Source organism: Sabethes cyaneus, chromosome 2 (assembly GCF_943734655.1).
Source record: "Sabethes cyaneus chromosome 2, idSabCyanKW18_F2, whole genome shotgun sequence".
NCBI classification, from domain to species: Eukaryota; Metazoa; Arthropoda; class Insecta; order Diptera; family Culicidae; genus Sabethes; species Sabethes cyaneus.
Genome location: NC_071354.1, coordinates 38,161,915 through 38,183,409, shown reverse-complemented (window position 1 = coordinate 38,183,409; position 21,495 = coordinate 38,161,915). Strand labels below are relative to the sequence as shown.

The following is a 21,495-nucleotide window of genomic DNA, read 5'->3' as shown; positions in this document are numbered from 1 at the left end:
GTAAGTTCGTTTCGGGGCTGTGATAAAGAGAAATTAGCACATCGAGTAAAACCGACGCATATCGCATATTCCAGCAATGGAGCAGTGGTATGCGTCTAAGTCACCGAAAAGAAGTACTCGAGTTCAAATCCCCGAGATTTTGGTTGGTGGTGTGTGGTAAGTTACAATAAATTAATATTAAAAAAAAACAGTCGGTTATTAACCGAAATTAAATGCCTTAGTTAATGAGAAATGTCATGAATCTGCAAAACAGGAAGAAATGGGAAAATATTCCCCCAATCTTTTTTTATTTCTAAAATTATTGGAGTTTCTTTTTGGGCTGAACAGTGTTCTATATAGCGACTTAAGTATACTTTTTGCGAACTTTCTAGTTCTGTTAGAAGTTACTTTGTATTCCCTTCGAAGTTTAATCATCAAATACGAACTTGAAAGTACGGTTAATTATTTAAAAATGAAGTTGAATAGAGTTCTATTCATGATCATTTCATTGGCTGATTAAGCCAAAAAATCCCCTTTTATCGGAACTTTTGGTTACTTGGGTTACGCAATTTTATTTTTTCTTCAACAACATACAGACCCGACTGTCGCCCATTTGATTAACGTCCTTTGCCTAATATTGCACACGTTCAATCGAATTGTTGTGCGGCGTACAAATCAGGAAATTAGGAGAATTACCAGGCACAGAAAATTTACTTATAAAGGAGACATATGCATTAAAAAACACGTACCGTACCGTTACCATTTTGCCACATTTTTGACTTTGAATCAAACTTAAATTGGAATTAGATTAGACTAAATGTTAAGCTCAAAATGGGCTTGCAATTGAACTTCAGAGTTAAATTTGACTTGTATTTGGGCTGGACATCGAATATAAAAATTGGATTTCAAATTAGACTTTAAATCGGAGCTGAAATTGCAATTAAATTCGACTTGGGATTGCTTATAAAGTGGAACATTAAATTGGGCTTGAAATTATACTACAATTGAACTTCAAATTGTACTTAAAATTGAGCTTGAAATTGCACTTCAAATTAATCTTGGTATTGAACTTCAAATCGGATTTGAAATTGGATTTAAATTAGACATGAAATTGGACATACAATCGGACATTACATTGGACTTAAAATAAGAGTTAAATTGAACTTGGAATCCAAGATGAAATTAAATTAGGCGCGGAATAAAACTTAAAATGAATTATTGGTCATAAAATTGTACTTAAATTTGGGCTTTAACCCTCTAACGCAGCGGTTCCCAAATGGGGGTTCGCGAACCCCCAGGGGTTCGCCAAAACTTTAGTTCGCTGCAGAATAGTATAGGGAAATCCGTCAGGGGGTACGCGAACCGAAAAAGGTTGGAAACCGCTGCTCTAACGGGTAAGACCGTGTGTAGACGGCCTTCCCTTTTGGAGCTCCAGAGCCACATATGAAATATATCTTGAATTAACCATGTAAAAAATATGTTCAGAACAGATTTCCTGACATCTTGATATTAATATCACAACATTCTGACCATGCGTTCAAACGTTATCATCTTTCAAAAACAAGAATTCTGAAAACTTCCGAAAAAAATTATGGTGCGAATATTCCCTTTTTTACTTTAGAAGAAAAAGGACATCTAGAACAAAATGTTCAACCTCAAATTTTTTCTATGAGTAATTTACATGCTTTATTTCAATCTAGTGCTATATTTGAACTGAAAAATAATTTGGGTAGAGCGTTAGGCATGAAAAACGGAAAAGAGAAATTGGACTATTTCATACCTGGCGGTCCTCCAGATGTATATTTTTCCATGAAAATCAACACTCGAGCTTGTTTTGAGTGATGATAAAGCAGTCATTTGCTTGATTGCATCCTTTTTACGATGTTGCCTGTTAGAGGGTTAAAATTAAACATTAATTTAGAATTGGGCTTGCAATTGGACATACAATTGGACCTTCAGGGGACTTGAAAACGCGGTTGAAATTGGACTTGACATCGGTGGTGAAATAAAAATTTATTAGACTAGAAATTGCCTTTAAAATGAAATTTGTGACTGAACATTAAATTGATTTGTATTTGAACTCAAATCGTACTTGAAAATTGACTTAAATTGGACTCGAAATTAAAGTTGAAGTTGAACTTGAAGCAGAATCTATTTTAACGCAATTAATTTTATTACCGGGCTATTGAATTGACAACTCCATACTTCCCGGTTGTATATTGAAAAGTTATTTAGTTATACATTAAATTTGTTATAGAAGGTGGGGCACATGCCCCAGTGTTCCCCAGCATGAACAAGTCAGTGTTTATGTGAATAGAACTTTATCCAACTTTTAAAGTGTTTTATGATCTTTTTCTTCCATTGATGCAGGTTTTAATAGATCAGTTTATCATGTCCGAGCATAGGGGACAGTTTTCGATTTGAGCAAATTTGTACACAAAATACTATCTACTTTCAAATTTTGTTACTTTGTATATTTTTGCCTCTAATTTATTGTTTGTCTCCACATTAAAGGGCAAAGGGATGTAATAAAGCCGCTATTTATTGAGCTTTATCTGAAAAACTTAATATGCCCGAGCATACAGGAGTTCCCCCTAAGTAATTCCACTTTCAGAGTAGGAAAAATAGTCGTGCAAAGTTCTTTGCAGTTTATTAAGCTCAAATCATTGCTTCTTTCATCTAGTTCCTGTACAAAACATGCCTTTAGTATAGTGCTCTTCCACCTTTTTTTTTGTTTTCTGCGAACCTCTGATGGAATAGCTCAATTCATATGGCTTTATATGAACCATTTTATAGAAAAACATTGGCTAAAATAGATTAGCAAGATTCCTTCTTTAGAAGCTCGAAAGAAATGTATGGGCTTAACAATTCTTACAACAAACTTCGTGAAAAGCCAATTACCCAGATAAATTATATTCAATAACTTAACATTGAAATAAGCATCATCAGCTTACAGCTTTATAACAGGATGTTGGTGAAGTACACCGTTTCCGTCGACCAGTCCAGCCCACCGTAGTCTATTGTTTTTCGCCAGATGTACGATACCCGATCAAATGATTCTAACAAAAATATTCTAACAGAACTGTAGCTCAAAATGATATTTCTATTAAAGTTTGTTATAAATGTGATAGAAAACTTGTGACACGCAAAATGTTTTGCAGAGATTCTATCTCGTTCAGTTACTTAGCATGCTTTGTTATATTTTGGTTATAAAGCAGGGCAGAAGTCTGTTTTTTGTGACACATCTTGTTATAAACTATTATATCATAATTAGATATATTTGGGATATGCCTACAGCGAATCTCGTTACATTTCTTGTTATTTTAACTACTAACGAGACCAAATTCATAACAAAACCCAAAGGAGATTTTGTTATAAAAAACTTGTTATTCAGAACTCATTCTGTTACAATTTTATTATTTTCATTTGATCGGGTAGGAATCTCTCCAAGCAGTGCCTGTAGCTCGTGAGTCATAGGATCGTTTGGGGTGATTTGGACACCTGGGGTAAAATGGACAGGTGTTTTATCTCGGAAAGTAGCAGTTTCTCTACATTCACATTATTCTCAACTTCTTCCTTATCTTTTTACACCATTATTAACTTAAAAAAATTGGGCTTAACTTTGACAGGTGTTGCCAAATGTAAATGTAAACAAAACAACTGCCTAAAACGACACCAAATGTAATTTCGATGCTCTAGGTTTTAAGGTTTTTCCAGTGATTTAACAAACTTTTCAAATTATTGTGCATCTGTGCAGATCTGTTTGGCTACATAAAAAAAAACTGTTTGATAAAAAATTATAGCTAGATTGTATAAAAATAAATCCAATTTTTTAAACTCATATTGTTGTATGCTGTGTAGGGTGAAATGGCCAGTTTTTTTGGGGTGAAATGGTCCAGTTTATTTTAAACCATTTCGTCGGTCTCATTAATTCTAGATACTGTAAAAGTACAAAACAGATGTGCATGTGATGTTAAAACAAGAATCCGCCGAAAAGATCATTATAGACAATCAAGAATGGGTTTTGATTATATGAGAGTTTTTGCAATCCCGCCAATCGCCAAAGAGAACATTCGCAACAAAAGTCAGGGATTTTAATAATCGGGTTTCGATGTGTTTGAGAACTAACTGAACGAAATATTTCTCTGGTCATTTTCCCTCATACTCAAATTCATATTGAAATTTGTGATTTTTGATGCACTTGGGGCTAATCCCTGAATGTCTATGGTTGTGCAAAATGCAATGTCACATTCATTTTGTTATCGTAACTATTTTATCCCAATCGATATGTCGAACTGTCATTATATCTTCAGCTTTAGGTTTGACCACCCTCTATGAACCACCAGGAACTAATGCAGGAGCACTTGCATGTGACAAATGTCGAATAAAACTTTAAATAAGATCTAGATTCTTCAAAATAAGGTTTTGTTTACTTGCGAAAAAACAAAAGTGATATTGGTATAACTTATGAACTGGCTCATCCACTCAGATAGACGGAATTAAGCTCGAAACACTAGTACTAGTTAATATGTGTTCCTAAGTTATCTGCTATGAGCCTCAGTATGTTATTTCGTTAAAAACAACCGTTTTGCCTTTCTACTATATGAAAATATAGTATAAAGGTATAGGAATCACTCGAAAAACCGAAAATCGAAAGAAAGCCTAGCGGGACGAATGTCATATACCATTCGACTCAGTTTCAAAAACTGAGCATTTTATGTGTGTGTGTGTGTGTGTGTGTGTGTGGAACGCTTTTGATTGAGCCAACATTTCTCGGAGATGGCTGGAGCGATTTTAATGATCTTAGTGTCAAATGAAAGGTCTAGGTGTCCCATTGATCGCTATTTAATTTCACTCTGATCGGACTTTTAGTTCAAAAGTTATGTATAAAAATACGAAAAACATGGGACTTCATTATCTCATAGGTCCCTTAACCGATTTGAACAAAATTGATTGCATATGAAAGGGGAGTCTTTCAAAACCTTAACTTCGAGATTTCATGACGAATGGGCTTGTGGTTTGAAAGTTACATAAAGAAATGTGGAAAAAATGTATTTAAAACTGCTTTTTGTTGCACATAAGCATTAATTCAATAGGAAACATCCTACAATTTATTATCATTTGAAAAGTACTGTTGAGATCTATAAAACGAAACCAAGTTACTGAAAATCGGACGACTGATTAAGTTATTCAAGCTTTAACACTTCAGCGCCGTATATTAAACCGTTAAAATGTATAAAATCGAAATAAATCAATCAAGGGTCGATTGTATTCAATGTATGTATGTATGTACGTATGTATGTATGTATGTATGTATGTATGTATGTATGTACGTATGTATGTATGTATGTATGTATGTATGTATGTATGTATGTATGTATGTGTGGATGTATGTATGTATGTATGTATGAATGTATGTATGTAGGTATGTATGTATGCATGCGTGTATGTGTGTATGTATGTATATGCGATTTGCAATTTTAAAATTTGCGTAGAAATACAAGAAGAGTGAGAAACATTCCAATTGTCATTTTCTTTACTTGCTGTTACTCGCAATCGGACGAGCAAAGCAAAAAGCGAAGAAAAGTGTTTGATTTAATCATATAGGTATACCTAGTGGTGTATAGTACAGTGGACTCTCGGAAAAGTTAATCGATTGGGGAATGGGTCGATTAACTTTTCCGAAATATTAACTTTTCTGAGTAGCCCTAAGAGTCATCGAAAATGATAAATACAAAAGCGAAAAATATATTTTCGGATACAGGATACACATTTTTAGGAATCTGGAAGTTGTAATGTAAAGAAATATGTAAGATGTAAGATCCTTATGAAATGATACTTTCAGTCAATTTAAAATAGTCGGTTATTCTAGGTAACTTTTGATTTTTCGTAGTCTACGACAACGTTTTCACAATGTTCGCGCTTATTTGTTGTTCCCTACTGTTCCTTCTTTTGCATTTAAAATTCAATCCGAGTTTGCACTTTTCCAGTTTTTTATTAAAAATCCTGAAGTTTAATTTAATCCCAGCTGTGAGGATACTCTGTATGAAGTTGTGGAAAGGCGATAATAAACCGAAAAATGAGAAATAAAGATAGAAGGAAAACACACGTGTGTGAATGAACGCTTTGGACAACCAATAAATTTTAAACTCTCAGAAAAGTTTAGCCAAAAATTAACTTTTTAGAGCGTTACATGAGAGCTAATATTCGCTTAACTTTTCTGAACAATTAACTTTTCAGAGAGTTAACTTTTCCGAGAGTCTACTGTATTGAAAATACTAATGAGTTGATTTTCCCAAATAAATTTATACCTATTTCAAACAAATTTTGCGCATCAATAGATGCTTTTCCAATCAATAGATGCTAGAGCTTCAAAATTTTATATGAAAAAGAGGAAGAAAGGTTACTAATAATTCTGTACGATTTGTTTTCGCTAGTCACACTTTAAAAGATAATATCGTATGTCATGTCTCATGTTTTAATAAATAAATAAATAAATAAGGCCATTGCAAATCATATTTTAAGTTTTTGTCACCCCCCCCCCCCCCCCCTTGGAAATTGGCTTGAAAAATGGGGCAAAAAAATAATTTGTAGGATATGAGTCACATTTCTTTTCATAAAAGCAATTGTCTGTGGGCTCTACAGTCTGAAAAACTTGAAAAATGAGTCTCCGAGTTGAATTAACGCTTCTAGTATGAAACAGAAATGGAAATTCGCCCAATGGAATTTCCGACACCCATATTCTGTATTTCGAACGAGTTGAAATATTTCGATCGACTTGGCAAATATTTCGTTCGAGTTGTTTTTTCATATGAAGATCTTTCGTTCGAGCCGCTGTTTTTTCGAACGAAATGTCAGTTTCGAACGAAACATAAACCCGTTCGAAATACAGAATAGGGGTGCGAAAATCGTCAAAAAAAATTTTCCTTCGTTTTTGTCTTTTTTCGTATATTTTTGCATAGAAAATAATAACGTATATATTATAAGCAAGAATAGATTCGGTTTTCACGTTTAAACCTTAAATAAAAATTCTTAAAATCCATGTTTTTTTTTGCTCGATTAAAAAATTCACTTTGTTTTTTTTCGCCCCCCCCCCTTCATTGGCCGAACACCGGAAGGACAAAACCTTTATAAAATATTTGTAATGGCCTAAATAAATATGGATCCACTCATACCAGCAAAAATAACAAGTGCCGAAAATTATATCGATCATATGGCCATCCTCAAGCATGTTTATGACGCTGCTTTTGTTTCTTTGATCTCATCGTTTCCTAAAACATCTAACGGGCAATATCGTATAAACGATACGATCAAGCTAATGACTATTTTTTCATTAAAGTTTATTCAAAAGAAGCTCAAGTTTTGATTTTCATGCAAAAATAATTAACTGAAAGAGCGCCAACTTACAAAAACTCCTATTTCTCTTTTTCGTTTTTCATATCTAATTATCTACTCAGTTTTTTTTCAAATTCAGATATTACCTTTTTTGGATAAGGATTTTGAAAAATAAGGAACGGATATTTAAAAATATAGTCAAGTTAATTATAGATGTTCCTGAGAAATTAAAAAATAATAATTGCAGCAGTAGAAAGGCTAGGTCACACCGCTAGGTGGATTAATTCGGGTTTTTTACATATTGTCCATTTCACCCCAGTGGGTGTCCATATCACCCCAAACAAAATTTTGATGCCAAAAAATCATTATTTTTATTTTAACCTATTTTAGCCAAACTAAGCTAGATACAATTGTTAAACTCCGCTGGTAAACAGAAAACAAGTAAATCTCAGTATACGATTCAACTTTTTAGAGTTTTGATGCATAGATTTTGGGATAATAGGTGATTTGCTTAGGGTGGTGTCCAAATTCCCCCAAATTACCCTACGCCTCCACCACCCTCCGCTTTCTGTTTTTACCGCATTTTGCAAAGGGCAAATTAAGCCCGTTTTCCCGTTGGAATGCACCGCTGGATCTCTCCACTAGTGTTGTTGTCCGCGGTCACCAGAGATCCCAAATACTCTAATCCTGAGACGAAACGTGACAAGTGGCTTCTTTGTCTTCTTTTCAGCAAACTTTCGATACTTTTCACACGTTGTTCTTGACAACACTGCTGAGTGTCCTTTTTGTGTTTATTCATGCGTGCAAAAAAGGTTCAATACGGCCAATCACGGCTGGTCTAAAATAGTCTAAAAATCTGCTACAAATTGACACGTCTCGTCTCAGTTTGAATCCATCTACTACTTCTAGTTCGTCACCTTCAGGCTCTTTTATTTATCTATTGGGTCTTCGACGCATTTATTTTCAACTCAATCCTCCTAGACTCAGATGGAAAGACGTAGATTGCCTCCGCCGTCGCAAAGCTCCCGGCTATGATATCAAAGTTATCTGCAACGTCTAGAGTTGATCATCTTTGGTGAAAATCGTGCCTCTCATTTCGATGCCCGCTGGTCGGATCACCCTTTCAAGAGCGATGTTGAACAGCATGCAGAGTAAGCAGAGTCACATTGTCTCAACCCTCGCCACGTCTCGAAGGGACTCAAGAGTGTCCTTGAGATGCGCAAAACAAATTACTCGATCCAATGTAGATCTGATCAACCGCGTCGATTTACCCGGAAAAACGTGTTAGTGCAATATCTGCCATAGGTGACAGCTGGCCTCGATCGACTGCATCGAATGCTACTTTGAAGTCAATAAAGATGCCATGCGTAAGCACATTGTACTTCTGACATTTCTGCAAGATATATCCGATGGTAAAAATTTGGTCTGCAGCTGCGCGAGCCCCCTGAATTACCCACACGGTAATTTCCTACGGAATCTTGTGCTATCGGCGGATGAACTTCAAGGAATTTTGTGGATATCTTTGCATGAAAAAAATGGCAGTTCGGTATGGGAAAGCAGAGAGATCGGACGCTTGTGTGTTTTCGCGAGAAGTAGAATCGAAAGATCCGTAGTTTTCGCTTTGATTTAATATACGCGAGTGCCTCTAGTTGGAATTCTTATTACCAAGAGTGACTAACGATGAGTTTATACCCCGCGGATCGGAATGAGTGATGTTTTGGGCTAATTGTGATGAAAAGTGCGATTCCGAAGCAAGCTATTTCAACTTTTCCCTTTGTCGGTTATGCATGGCTGTGTATTCAAGTAACAAGCAATAATATTGGCCGCTCAGTTGTGTGCGTCTTTAGAGACCGCAAGAAAATTTCCGTTTCGGCGGTTCGTGTAAAGCATAGTATACAGTTCCAAGCGAAGTGAAAATCGAAGCAAGTGAAAAAGCGTGTCTTTTCGCTCGCGGAAAATAAAGACTGTGGATCTCTTCATAATTTCATGAGCTTTCGGTTTACAGTTCATGCGAAGTGAATTGAAGGGTTTACAGTTCGAGCGAAGTGAAAACAAATTTAAAGCCAATGCGGTATTTACAAGTGGGGCAATGGTGCTGCAGTAATTAAGTGTAGCGCAAAACATTATCAATACGTTTTTAAAACCTAAAAATCAGTAATAACGGTTTGGCGTGACGTCTAATTCTACAAAAAATCCACATTGCTCGTTGCGGTATGTTTTTGGAGTCATGAAGTTTTTTTTGCCAATATTAATAAATATTTCCCTTTTCCACACCTGTACACACTCATTGGCTTGAAACGTCAAGTTTTCGCTAGCTGCAGCTTTGTTCACGAACGTAGACGCGCGCGAAAGAAAAGTACCCAAGTGAAAAAGATGTCATCCACAATCTTTAATTTCGGTGGATCACGTTTGTTTACAGTTCCGAGTGAAGCGAAATGCAGTTTTTGCGCTAGTGAAAAAGTTGAACGTTTTGTATGGGATTTTCACTTCGCTCGGAACTCTATACAGGGCTTAATAATGTGTTCAAAATGCAAAGTGCATGTGTGTTAGTGAAGCAGTTGGGGCTTGTTAATTTTTTTTGCCAACACATAGTTTCTTGCTTCCGTGTGTGCATTTCGCTGCTGCGCTACTTGCTGTTGAAGCCGCTGACGAATAAACCGGATCTTCGCCGTTCGTCTTTTCATGTTTTTGCTTGCTAGTGCTTGGAATAAGAGACCATCATGCAAACAGTCCGTACGGGTCGATGTGAAGTAGTTGATGTGAAATAATAATGTACATAGTGTACGGGTACCATGCTCCCCATATGTTAGGTCTGATGTGTAGAGTGGACAGAGGACATTCCGACGAGTGCTTAGATAAGTAGTGGTTTGACTGTTTGTTTTTTTGGCTAAAGACTGATGTGTTGCGATGTCCTTCTTGTGTGCTGTCCGTTTTAAACCTTACACAGTCGCAGACTTTGCTGGCCCATCGAGGGGCTGACTCGGTTAATAATACAGTGTACTATTGAATGCACTTTCAAAATATAGCTTATTATTAGTATATGACTGCGATACATAAACAAGTGAAGAATCATTGCCACTCATATAGATATTCTTTATATATATTGTATATTCGTATTACTCATTATTTAATACATTTACATATACATAATTCAAAGAGAGGGAAGGGAGCATCAGGGTATCGAATGAATCGAAGACTGGATGAGGGATGTGGTAACCAGCCCAAGTCATACAAGGTCGGAGAGGATTTTGACGCGCCCTTCTAGCACACAAATCATCACGCAAGATAAGTTTGCACGGCGAAGTTATGTATCTTGGAACCGGAAGTCTATGCTAGAAGGAGTGTCTTATATTCCCGTGGAATCATATAAGCGACATTGCTTATAGATCCACCCAACCCCTTTTGATCCTTCACGAACAGCATTGACATGAAAGATGCTGGGTACATAAATTCGATTCTGCAGTAATTCTACTTGCATACAATGGGAAACCCTTGAGGTGATGGTGGCTAACCCCATACACATACACATACATCTTTGCATGAAAAAAATGGAACTTTGGATCGCCAGGTCTCGGGAAGCTGCGAAGTGTATGCATCGTTCAGTTATCATTCATATTGGTGCGTAGGCTATGGCATCCAGTCACCGGTCTATAAATTTCTTCCCTACCGACCTGAGCGTTCATATCTTCGATGACGATCTTGGTGTCTCATTGCGAACAGCTGTGGAACATTGCCTCCAACCTCGCGTAGAATGCTTCCTCACGCGATCCGGCATTCTACCCAACACTTAAAGTACGTCCACAGTTTGTTGATAGTGCCACCATTTAGGTACAACTACGCCTTTCCGCCGCGAATCCTCTAAACTCTTTTTCCCTAGCGACAGATTTACTGCAGAGCTACGACGCCGAGTTTACGAGGCTCAATCTGTTCGAGCAGCACCCGGTCGTCACTTGCGATATTTAGTGATCTGTAGTTCCAAGTACCGAGTTTCTTGTGGCCCCGGTTTGCAAGAAGACCACAGCAGTATTGTTGTTTTAAATTTCGAGCACTCCCAGGATTTGTCTAGCAGTTCCAATCAGGCTGGTTAAATTTTTTCATTCATATAAATACCTACTCAAAGCTAAAAACCCACTCCAAAAGTAAATCTTCAATGGGGAACTCTAAGTCCATTATGGCTTTCTTAATGTGAAATTGACATGCTAATCACGAAAATCCGCTAGTCACTTCCAGGGAAAGAAAAATTCACTTATAGAGCAACAAATATTTATTAAACAACTCAACAAAACGTTCGCCTTACACGGCATTGTTCAGAATCCAGGTACGGTGCGTCGAAACACGGGCAAACACATCGGGAGAACCTACTCCGCAGGGAATTCCCCACGATACGATACCCTGCTGAAGACCGCCATGCACCAGTGGGCCGCCGGAATCTCCCATGCACATACCCTGACCGTTCGGGCTCAAGGTGCAAACAGTACTATCGAAGACACGAGCTGCGTTGGCCGCCGAATGACGAGAGCGACAATCGGCCAGCGTGATGATGCTGGTACTCAGCCACTGCAAGTTGTTCGGAATTCCGGCGTTGGCTCCTAGCTGTCCCCAACCGGACGCCAGGGCACCGGCACCGGTATTGATGAAATTAGTTGCCAAACCAATGGTCTGGACGAGATTATTGAAGGCGATAGTCGAAACCGTCTGTACTAACGATACGTCATTGTTCAAGGTATTGGCGTTGTACGATCCGTGATTGACAATACGGGCGACATTGTGCATAACTCCGCCACTGTTCAGCAGATGCGTTCCAACCACTACGCGGGTGTTGGCAGTAGTGCGACCAACAGTGCAGTGAGCAGCCGATAGTGCATAACGGTTATTGATCACGGATCCTCCACAGAAGTGAGCATTGGCGGCCGAGCGAAGCGAGACCTGGTAAGGGAATTGTCCCGAAGCTGCGTTCGAACCTCCGACGATGCGTCCTTCCCATTCGAGGTATTCCGCCGGAAGAGCTGAAATGAATATCGAAATTATTTGGTGCAACAACCTAAACTGAAGGTGCTTTTCAGATTCCTGGTATGTACTTACTGCCACCGAAAACGGCAACGGCACTGGCGAATACGAACAGCAAACTTAGACGGAACATTACTTTCCCTGGCAATTGATTCACCGATTGACAAGAACGCTTACTTGCAATGGTATATATAGTTACGTTCTTATCTCAGCTTCAGGGTACGATAATCAAAAATTTAAAAAATCACATACCCATACACCCAACTCATGGATACAACGCATAGAATTGATTTATGATCCGATTCGATAGTACCTGCCAGCACCGTCATGTTTCGGCTACCGTAAATGTGATAAGCATGCGAAACATTTTTTTGTTTTTGGTTATTTCCCCGGATGATTGCCCCAAATATCAATTAAAAAATTGCCGGTTGTGACATTCAAAGTAAGATAATGGGGCTTTAAGTGGAAGGCAGAGTTTGATGCACTCGATACTGGCAGGTAATCTGTCGCAGTCAATGAGCGACCAAGATTGATTTAGCACGGCGAATATTCAGCAGCACCATCCAGAAATGTACTTATCTGAACATAGCATGGGTACTTAAGTTATACACTGTGACTTTTTTATGGTATATTCAGTTTTTGAAACATTTTCAACATTTTAAAAATCAACTGGTCCTTCAGTTCTCCTTTTGGGCATACATCAAACGAAAATCTTTAAAACTTTCATTCCAATATCCCCTACGGTTTCAAAATTGTCACATTCAGTTCATTAATGTTCATTCATGCCCTTTGCATAGATCCGTTTATTGAGTTTCCAGTTATTCTTAATTTGATATAGATTCGAAGTTTGAGCTAAGCACTGTAGAACGGGTATCGAATCAAACTGGTGTGAATAAATACGTGCGTTGTATTGCTGATACAGGATTTATTGCGTCGGTTTTCGTGCGAAAATCAAGCAACTGTAGAACTTCAAAATAATCCCACAGTCCTTAAGCTTTCAGGAAGCGCAAAATACGAACCAATCTAATTATCCTCAGAAATTGCGAATAGAGAACTACTCCGGTTTTTATGCAGGTTTTGCTAATAGCCCGTTTAAATCCCTCGAAACTCTCCAAATTGAACTTTTTTACGATAGTTTGTAAAATTAACTCAAAATCGCAATAATTTTTTTATGACCCACTGTTGAGCTTGATGAATTCCAACCTATTTTTTTGGAATCTTGAGGAATTATCTATCTATCTATCGATTTACATATATATAAATGAAATGCTGTTCGTGTGTCCGGTATAGACTCGTAGGCCGCTCGACGTATTTGGATGAAACTTGGCATACATATTGCGTATGATGTAAGGAATGTTATTAGCATGGTTTGAGACTAGGGCTGTCGGTATTGGGCGCTTTTGGGGAATCACCGAATTTCAAACAAAACAGAAAATCTTTTTTCTTAGTATACATTGTTTTTTATGCCTCTGAGTTTCGTAAGTACAACTGCACAGTGATTTTCATCATAGTATACAAGTTCAATATATCGTGAAAATAGAACAGCAGAAAGTGATTTTCAAACCCAGAAGGTGATATTCGCTTCAGGAAAAAAATAATTTTAAATGCAGTAAATGAAAAGAAAAATCTTATGTGCAACAGCTGAACGCAATAGATGCTAAATAATAACATAAATTTTTTTTTATTGATTTTCACTGCTCAAACGTGAATATCCGTTTGTTACAATATCACAGGGCGCGGATATTCTATATTCTCGTGCATGAAGTTCATGCTTGCTGTATCTAGTTATTATGTACGTTTGATCAAAGCAAGCAGATTTTCAATGCAAGGTAGACTGATAATCCAGAAGTTTGAACGTTATGCTGATGAATATTAACAGCACTGCTCTTAGCGATTTAGTTCCCTTACTTGAACGAATTTTATTGCCAACACTTCCAACAATTGAAAAAACTTCCGCTTTCATCGATGTCTGGCGAACGGCTCTAAGCACATCATCATCCTCTTCATCATCGTTCACAAATACCTTCTCTACTTTGTTATTAATCCCACTATTCTATGATAGTGGGATGCAGATTTCATCTCCATGTTTAATCAATGTATCATTCGAAATACTTGAAAAATATTCCAAATTCTTTCCTGGCATATCCTTTGATGGCAAGAATGCACAAAAAGCGCAAAGATCCACGCATTCTGATCAGAATCTGGCATCGTCGAAACAAATAAATGAAGCTAACCTTCCCTTACCTTCGTTTCATACTGAAGCGACTTGTTTCATTTGTTGAACAGAACGTTTCAAGCAAGTTTCAGCTGAAGCTACTGACTATGTCAAATGACGACGAATGACAGTCAGGCACCATTTGTCGATGTTGTGTAGATTAATCATATTATGCATTAAATTGTAGGAAACGTTACTCAAAATCAATTCAATTGCATTCAAAGTCTTGGCTGACCTTTTTCTGAATATTTGATAGAGAAATAAAAATGAAACTTTAAAACTGGTCGTCATGATGAAGTGAAAATCGTTTCAATGACGCTGATTGAAGCCAGTTTTGGAACGAAGCGGCGCTGCTCTTCTGTTGAAACTGAAGCTTCTTTACTTCATTGTTGAACAACAATTTACTATTTTACGTGACGTTTCTGGGCCCTGATCTTGTTTCCTAAATTCGTTATTTGAGAGCTTCAAGTAATTTGGTGGCTTTTGAATATCAAGTTGTTCAAAAATAAATTGAAACGCGACGTCTAGCTCATTCAATAAAACATTTTTACAACAAAGTTACTCTACTGTACCTTAAACGGGTTCAAGAGCTATAATCATTTGACCCACAATTTCACTCTCTTCATTGTTAGTAGTCGAAGAATCTCGTCGGCATAAACACCAAGTTGTTTTTCTAAGAGTTTATAATCTTTTAGCAAATTTAGTTCTTATTCGAATAAGGAATTGGAAAAAACAAGCAGATTAGAAAAAACCGGAAATACCGGTTTTTTGCTTTTCCAAAACCGGTATTTCGGTATCCCAAAATTGGCCGGTATTTCCAGCTTCGGTACTACCGGTACTACCGGTTAAACAACCCTATTTGAGACCCCTTCCCCAATACAAATTAAACACAAATTTCTTCATAGCTCGGGAACTAATCCAGCAAAGACAACCAAATTTGGCATGTAAAGTCTTTTGGTGGCAGACATTTTTCCCATGATAGATTGAGACCCCTCCTTCCTCTAAGAGGGGGGACTGCCATACAAATGAAATACAAATTTCCGCACAACTCGACTATTAATCAAGGAAATGAAACCAAATTTGGCATGTGGGGGTTTCTAAAAACTGGATTTTTTTCTATGGTGGTTTGAGATCCCTCCCCTCCTCTAGAATGGGCGGCTCGCATACAAATGAAACACAAATTTCTTCATAACTCGAGAACTAATCAAAACTTTGAGTTTCCTTATAAACTGGTAACTTACAGTGTAGTTCTGATTTTCGATAGTGAGATGATAGAATTCGTAGCAAATTTCCCAATGAAATATTTAACTGTCGCTGAATGTTTCGATTTTTAACTTTCGTTTAATTGCAGCATGGCACTAGCCACTTTATCCGATTTACTGACCCAATGTCTGTTTTCACGTTTTAATAAACTTTCTATCTTATAAAATTCAATTATTCTCATTTATTTTTCACGCAAAACTTTCCCCTTTTTGCGCATTATGCTGTTTGATTATGTACATTTACCGAAATTAATTTAACCGAAGCTAAAACGTTACAAAACAGACCATGCGGCTATAACAAATGCACACATGATTTATAGAAAATACGTATTTTTGACAGATGAAACGAGCACACGATCACAGTAACCCGTGGAAAACGTATGTCACTAAAGTACCAGGCGAAAATTTGACAGAAAATCCATGGGAAAACTGTCAAATATCCGGAACGAGGTAAAATCAGTATGCTTTGAGACTGGATCTTAACAGTGGCACACTGATGGCTAGATTACGATAATTACCGCAACATTATGTTGGTCAACGCCGCCTTCAAGGTGCTCTCCCGGGTTTTGTTACGTCATCTATCGTCCTCAGTAACAAAAGAATTCGTAGGGCAATATCAGGCGGGGTTTGTTGGGGCCCGTGCTACTAAGGATCAAATTTTTCCTCTCCGACAAATCCTCGAGAAATGGCAACGTTTACGTGCATATTTTTTTCTTGAATTTCAAGACAGCATACGATACAGTGGAGCGCGAACAATTATGGCAGATAATGCACGAGTAGGTATTCCGGACAAACTGACGGACGGCTGATCAAAGCTATCCTGGAGCGAGGGCACTCTAGAGTTCTGCCGAATCGCACAGAGGGTTGCAAGGGCAAGTGGATGTATGTTATTCAACATCGCTATTAAAGGTGTTATCCGACGAGCGGGCATCAAAACGAGAGGAACGAGCTTCTGACTCCTAGGCATTGCAGACGACCAAATACGGAGGTTAGGAGAATTGACTTACAAATCAATGCATCGAAAACCAAATTTATGGTAGGACGAAGCGGTACTGGAAGCGGTTGATGAGTTCATACATTTGGGAACACAAGGATACCGGACGAATTTGCTGTGAAATCCGTTCTCTTCTAGAAGCCCACCGGCACCATTAATAGAGGGACCCAACGTGCTAGATGGTTCGACCAGGTTGAAACCGACTTGCGTGGGTCGAGACGCTCAACAAATTGGCGACGAGTAACTCAACACCGAGTACAGAAGAGGAATTCTATATACGGCAATAGCCACCCCGGCTCTCTGATGGAAGAAGTAAGATTAAAAAATAAAATAAAATATGGCAAATAATTCGGATCGGAACAATCGGCAAATAGCCAAGGGACGGGATCGGACTGAAGCGAAATCTCGGAACGTGAAACTATGGGCCTCTAAAATTTCTATAAAGTACTCATGTGTGTCCGAAAAAGTGAAGAGCCACAAGTTGGACATCGTCGCGCTATAGGAGCCATGCTGGAAGGGAATGATGGTCCATACGTTAGGGATGCTCCAACCAAAGATCGGGAGATGGCCGATCAACCCACGAATGTGCTGACTATGAATAAAGGGTCTTTATTTCAATATTAGCATTATAAACGTGCTCAGTCATAGAACAAAAATAGGAGAGAATTTTCGAGATCATAGTAGTATAGACCTGAAATACTGGATATCATATTGGCGATCCTGCCAAGATAAACCATTTACGAAGCCATTATTTCAATTATTTCAATTATATTCAGAATGTGTTTGAATATGATGAATATATGGTACTACCACCTGCCATAGCAGAACACCCGTTCATAGCAATGAGCCTATCATGTCAAAAAGAGTTGAACATATTCAACGATTGGTCATGCTTCCCAACTCTTGTATGAAGGGCCAAAAGGGAATTGGTCGATAAGCAACATCACTTACACGTACCAGGGATTTAGAGAAACTCCTTCCAAGGGCTAAGTCATCTGAGTCAATCGTTGAATAAACCGTCTTAATGCAGAATGACTCCAGAAGGTGGGGAGAAGAGCCCGCCCATTATCCACGATGTGTTGTCAATCGGGCCAAGATTAACCCTAGAAAGTTGACTGTTTCACTCTCCCTAGGCCCACCGCTTCAAACAAGTGCTCTGATGGTCCTTCCCTCTTCCCGATTCTAGTTTATTTATGAAATGTGGTATATATGGGTAAAAATAGAACAATCTCACCAGCAGTCCTTCGAATGGAATAGAGTTGCGTCCTTTTAGTTTCCATAAATGCTTCTAATAATTAATTTAATTTTTCTTCTGGTATCCAATATCCATATGCAGTATTAACACTCGTATTGGCCAAAGTTTTCACTATAAAGCAGTAAATGCTTCATAAGCTAAAACGAAAAAAATAATTAAAATAACTTATATTATGCTTACCAGATCGTGTGGCTCCACCGTCTGCCCAAAACCTCGATTATGAGATCAGGCAGCCGGGAACCACACAGTATCGCACCTCCTAGCTTGGCTACTCATTAGAGCATTACCGGGTATGGCCACGTGGAGGCGCTAGGTAGGGGCTTGGGATAGCTAGAGCTATATTGGACGCTCCTCATTGCCTTCCCCATTTCATACCCAATTATATTCAGAATGTGTTTGATACTAAAACTCAAAAATACTAACAAAACAGAAGAAAGTCTGTTCCAATACACTTCTGAGAAAAAAGTGGACGGAATTCAAAAGACGTGATTTTGCAGGAGCGTCCTCTACTGAGTTTGTACCACGAGGCATTAGAATGCATAGGCGTGAAAGTTTTTTCTGCTCTACCGCTAGTCGATTCGTCAAACAATTTATGTCAAAATAAGTGGAAAAGCCTATGAAATCCGAATCCGAAATGGAAACATGTTGACCTTTTTAAAAACTTTCAACAGCTAAGTCGGGTTCATGCAGTTGAAAAATTTTAGTAAGATAAGCAAAACAACGCGATGTAATAACTAAGGTCTAAAAAATAGGATCAAAGATTGAAGAGGTTGAGTAAGGGAAAGTCCAAAGCCACCAACGCTTAGGAAGTTTTAACATGGAAAAGCCTAATGGCCTATTGCGATTGGGTTAAGTAAGGAAAAGCCCAAAAACAACTCATATTATGGTCGAGCCGGCAAAATCCCCAGGCCAACGCGTATTTAGGTTGAGTCGGGAAAAGCCTAAGATAATCGATTGTAAGCCCTGAGCTGCTAGAAGATCTTGATGAACGATTTAAGCAATATTAGCTAACGTTTCATACATTATGAACTAAAATAAAAGGGTATTGGATGAGAGGATATTTTACGATGACAGAGGATCGTACAGTAAACACTCGTTTACACGACGGCAATACATGTGCTCTAAATGAACAGCGATGCCTATTTTTCAGACGAAGAGAAAAACAAAGCTATGTAAAAGGCAAAATAATGTCCAACCGTGTTATGGAAATCGAATATTTTCACTTCAAAATTTGGTGTAATGTAGCTCAATAAGCTACGTTACTGATGCTAGGCTTGACTACAATCCGGCATAATTGGTTTGAGTCTTCGCTTAATACGCTTACCACGGATAGAGTGAGTTATGTATTTTGGACAGGCGTTACGCGTACGCTATTTTGGACATTTCCATTTGATTTTACCGTAAATGCCAAAAATAGCGTACGCGTAACGCCTGTCCAAAATACATAAATCACCCTATATGGCGTCCTGTCAGATGCCTGGTTTTTGTTACAGACAAATCACGACGCTTATAATATTAGATGATGACACAATCAGTTATTAAACTCATCTTATAACGTATGTTCTAAATATCTTCTCAATAACAAATATGTTATCGTAAATATCTCCATCATCATATAAATATGAATCATATCAGTAAGATACTCTTTTGGTATAGCTTCCTGCTCGGGCGCACCCAATGTTACGATCGGTAGATCACAGGAAAGACTGGATTGCTATATTGTAAACCGTGGACAGACAACAGGCAGTATAACTAGAGCGAAACTGACTTGGAATGTCAAAACAATGGAACATCCAACAATGAACACAACTCATGGAGCCAGAACACTCTTACGCAGCAAACTTGAGTACCATGACGGATCGCATTGCCAGCTTCTACAGTTTACTTTACGAAAGCTAGAACACTGGCAGTTTTTGTCTCTGTGTCAGACTTATTCATAACCACATAAAAGTTCTGGAGGTTACTTGAAAATACAATATGCTAAATTACGTACATTGTTATAACGATTTATATTTATTTATCAGTAACTAACTTAGTTGGCTGTATTTTCCAAAACCCAAGCGCGGTGGGAAGAAACGCGAGCAAAAACATCCGGAAAACCTTGCGCACAAGCAATGCCCCACGAAACGATACCCTGCTGGAAGCCTGCGTGCGACAGTGGACCACCGGAATCTCCCATGCACATGCCTACTCCCACAGGAGATTGGGTACAAATTGTATTATCGTGAACCCGGGCAGCGTTTACCGCATTATGAGCGCCCCTACAGGCTGCCAAGGTGATGATGTCAACGTTGACCCACTGCAGGTGATTTGGTATCGAGCCTGGGTGCTGTCGGAAAAAAGTAATATTTAAGTATTATTTATCTATGCTAATATATCCAAATCCTCGCTAACCGTTGTTTGACCCCAGCCGGATGCTTGCGCACCAGTTGCAGATTCAATGAAGTTTGATTCCAATTCAACAGAACCGACAGTCGGTGAGAAAACGAAAGGAGTTGCCACGCGCACTAAAGAGATATCGTTTGCCAATGTCAACGAGCTATATGCAGGATGATTGACGATAGTCTGTGCCTGATGTGTTGTTCCTCCGGCGTTCAACAAAAGTGATCCTGCAACCACAATAGTGTTTGCTACTGTTCTGCCGACAGTACAATGTGCCGCAGACATCGCCCAATTGGTGTTGATGATTGAGCCTCCACAGAAGTGGCTATTGGCGGCTGATCGCAGCGACACCTGATACGGAAACTGTCCTTCGGCAGCATTGGAACCGCCTACAATGCGACCTTCCCACGCCGTATATTCATCTGGGAGGGTTCTGGCGTAAATAGCACCGATCAAACCTAGCACAATAACCACACTTAGTCGAGACATCGCGAATGTTTAACCGGCTTAAGGTCAACAGGCCACTTTTATACAGGCAATCAACAGCTCTTTATCGTCCGGAAAACCTTTCGACACTCCTAGCTTTTAATAGATTACTAATCTTAGCAGCGATAATAAACGGTTTCGTTAAATCGTAAATCGAAAACGTATCAATTTGGTGATAAAAATGTAAAATACCGTCACGTCATGGGAAATCAAGGGTTTTAGTACGAGTGGGTGTTTATCACCACATTATCAACGAATCACATACCGTTTAGCAGACATAAGTTAGCATTTTTATTTTCGTCACCTGACATTCGACACCTACAATGCGTTGATTTTCGCAGTGATTTATTTGCTCCCGTTCTATCGGTAGCAAACTTCCTTGGAGCTTTTACCACCTTACAGTAATCAAAGCTTATTAGATATGGCTCGAGCTGCATGATCTTCGTAGTAACTGTAAACTTATGCCGAAAGAATGGAACGTTTGAACTTCCTAAAAATCAGTACCAGTAACCAAATGCTATTACATTAGTTGTACTTATCCTCAACTTCCGAAGAAGTCTGCTTTTTCTGGTGCGACTTG

At 38.4% G+C, this 21,495-nt stretch overlaps 2 protein-coding genes across 2 annotated transcripts; both read right to left on the bottom strand.

Moving 5' to 3' along the window:
- Nucleotides 1-11,607: 11,607 nt before the first annotated feature.
- On the bottom strand, nucleotides 11,608-12,454 carry LOC128734924 (chymotrypsin-2-like). Its single transcript, XM_053829330.1, has 2 exons — nucleotides 12,397-12,454; nucleotides 11,608-12,320 (listed from the first exon to the last, which is right to left on the bottom strand). Exons 1-2 carry the CDS (start codon nucleotides 12,452-12,454, stop codon nucleotides 11,608-11,610), a joined length of 771 nt encoding a protein of 256 aa, XP_053685305.1.
- A 7,625-nt stretch (nucleotides 12,455-20,079) lies between these two features.
- Nucleotides 20,080-20,918, bottom strand: LOC128734111 (chymotrypsin-2-like). The gene is made up of 2 exons (XM_053828128.1): nucleotides 20,442-20,918; nucleotides 20,080-20,376 (listed from the first exon to the last, which is right to left on the bottom strand). Exons 1-2 carry the CDS (start codon nucleotides 20,916-20,918, stop codon nucleotides 20,080-20,082), a joined length of 774 nt encoding a protein of 257 aa, XP_053684103.1.
- Between the last annotated feature and the right edge of the window lie 577 nt (nucleotides 20,919-21,495).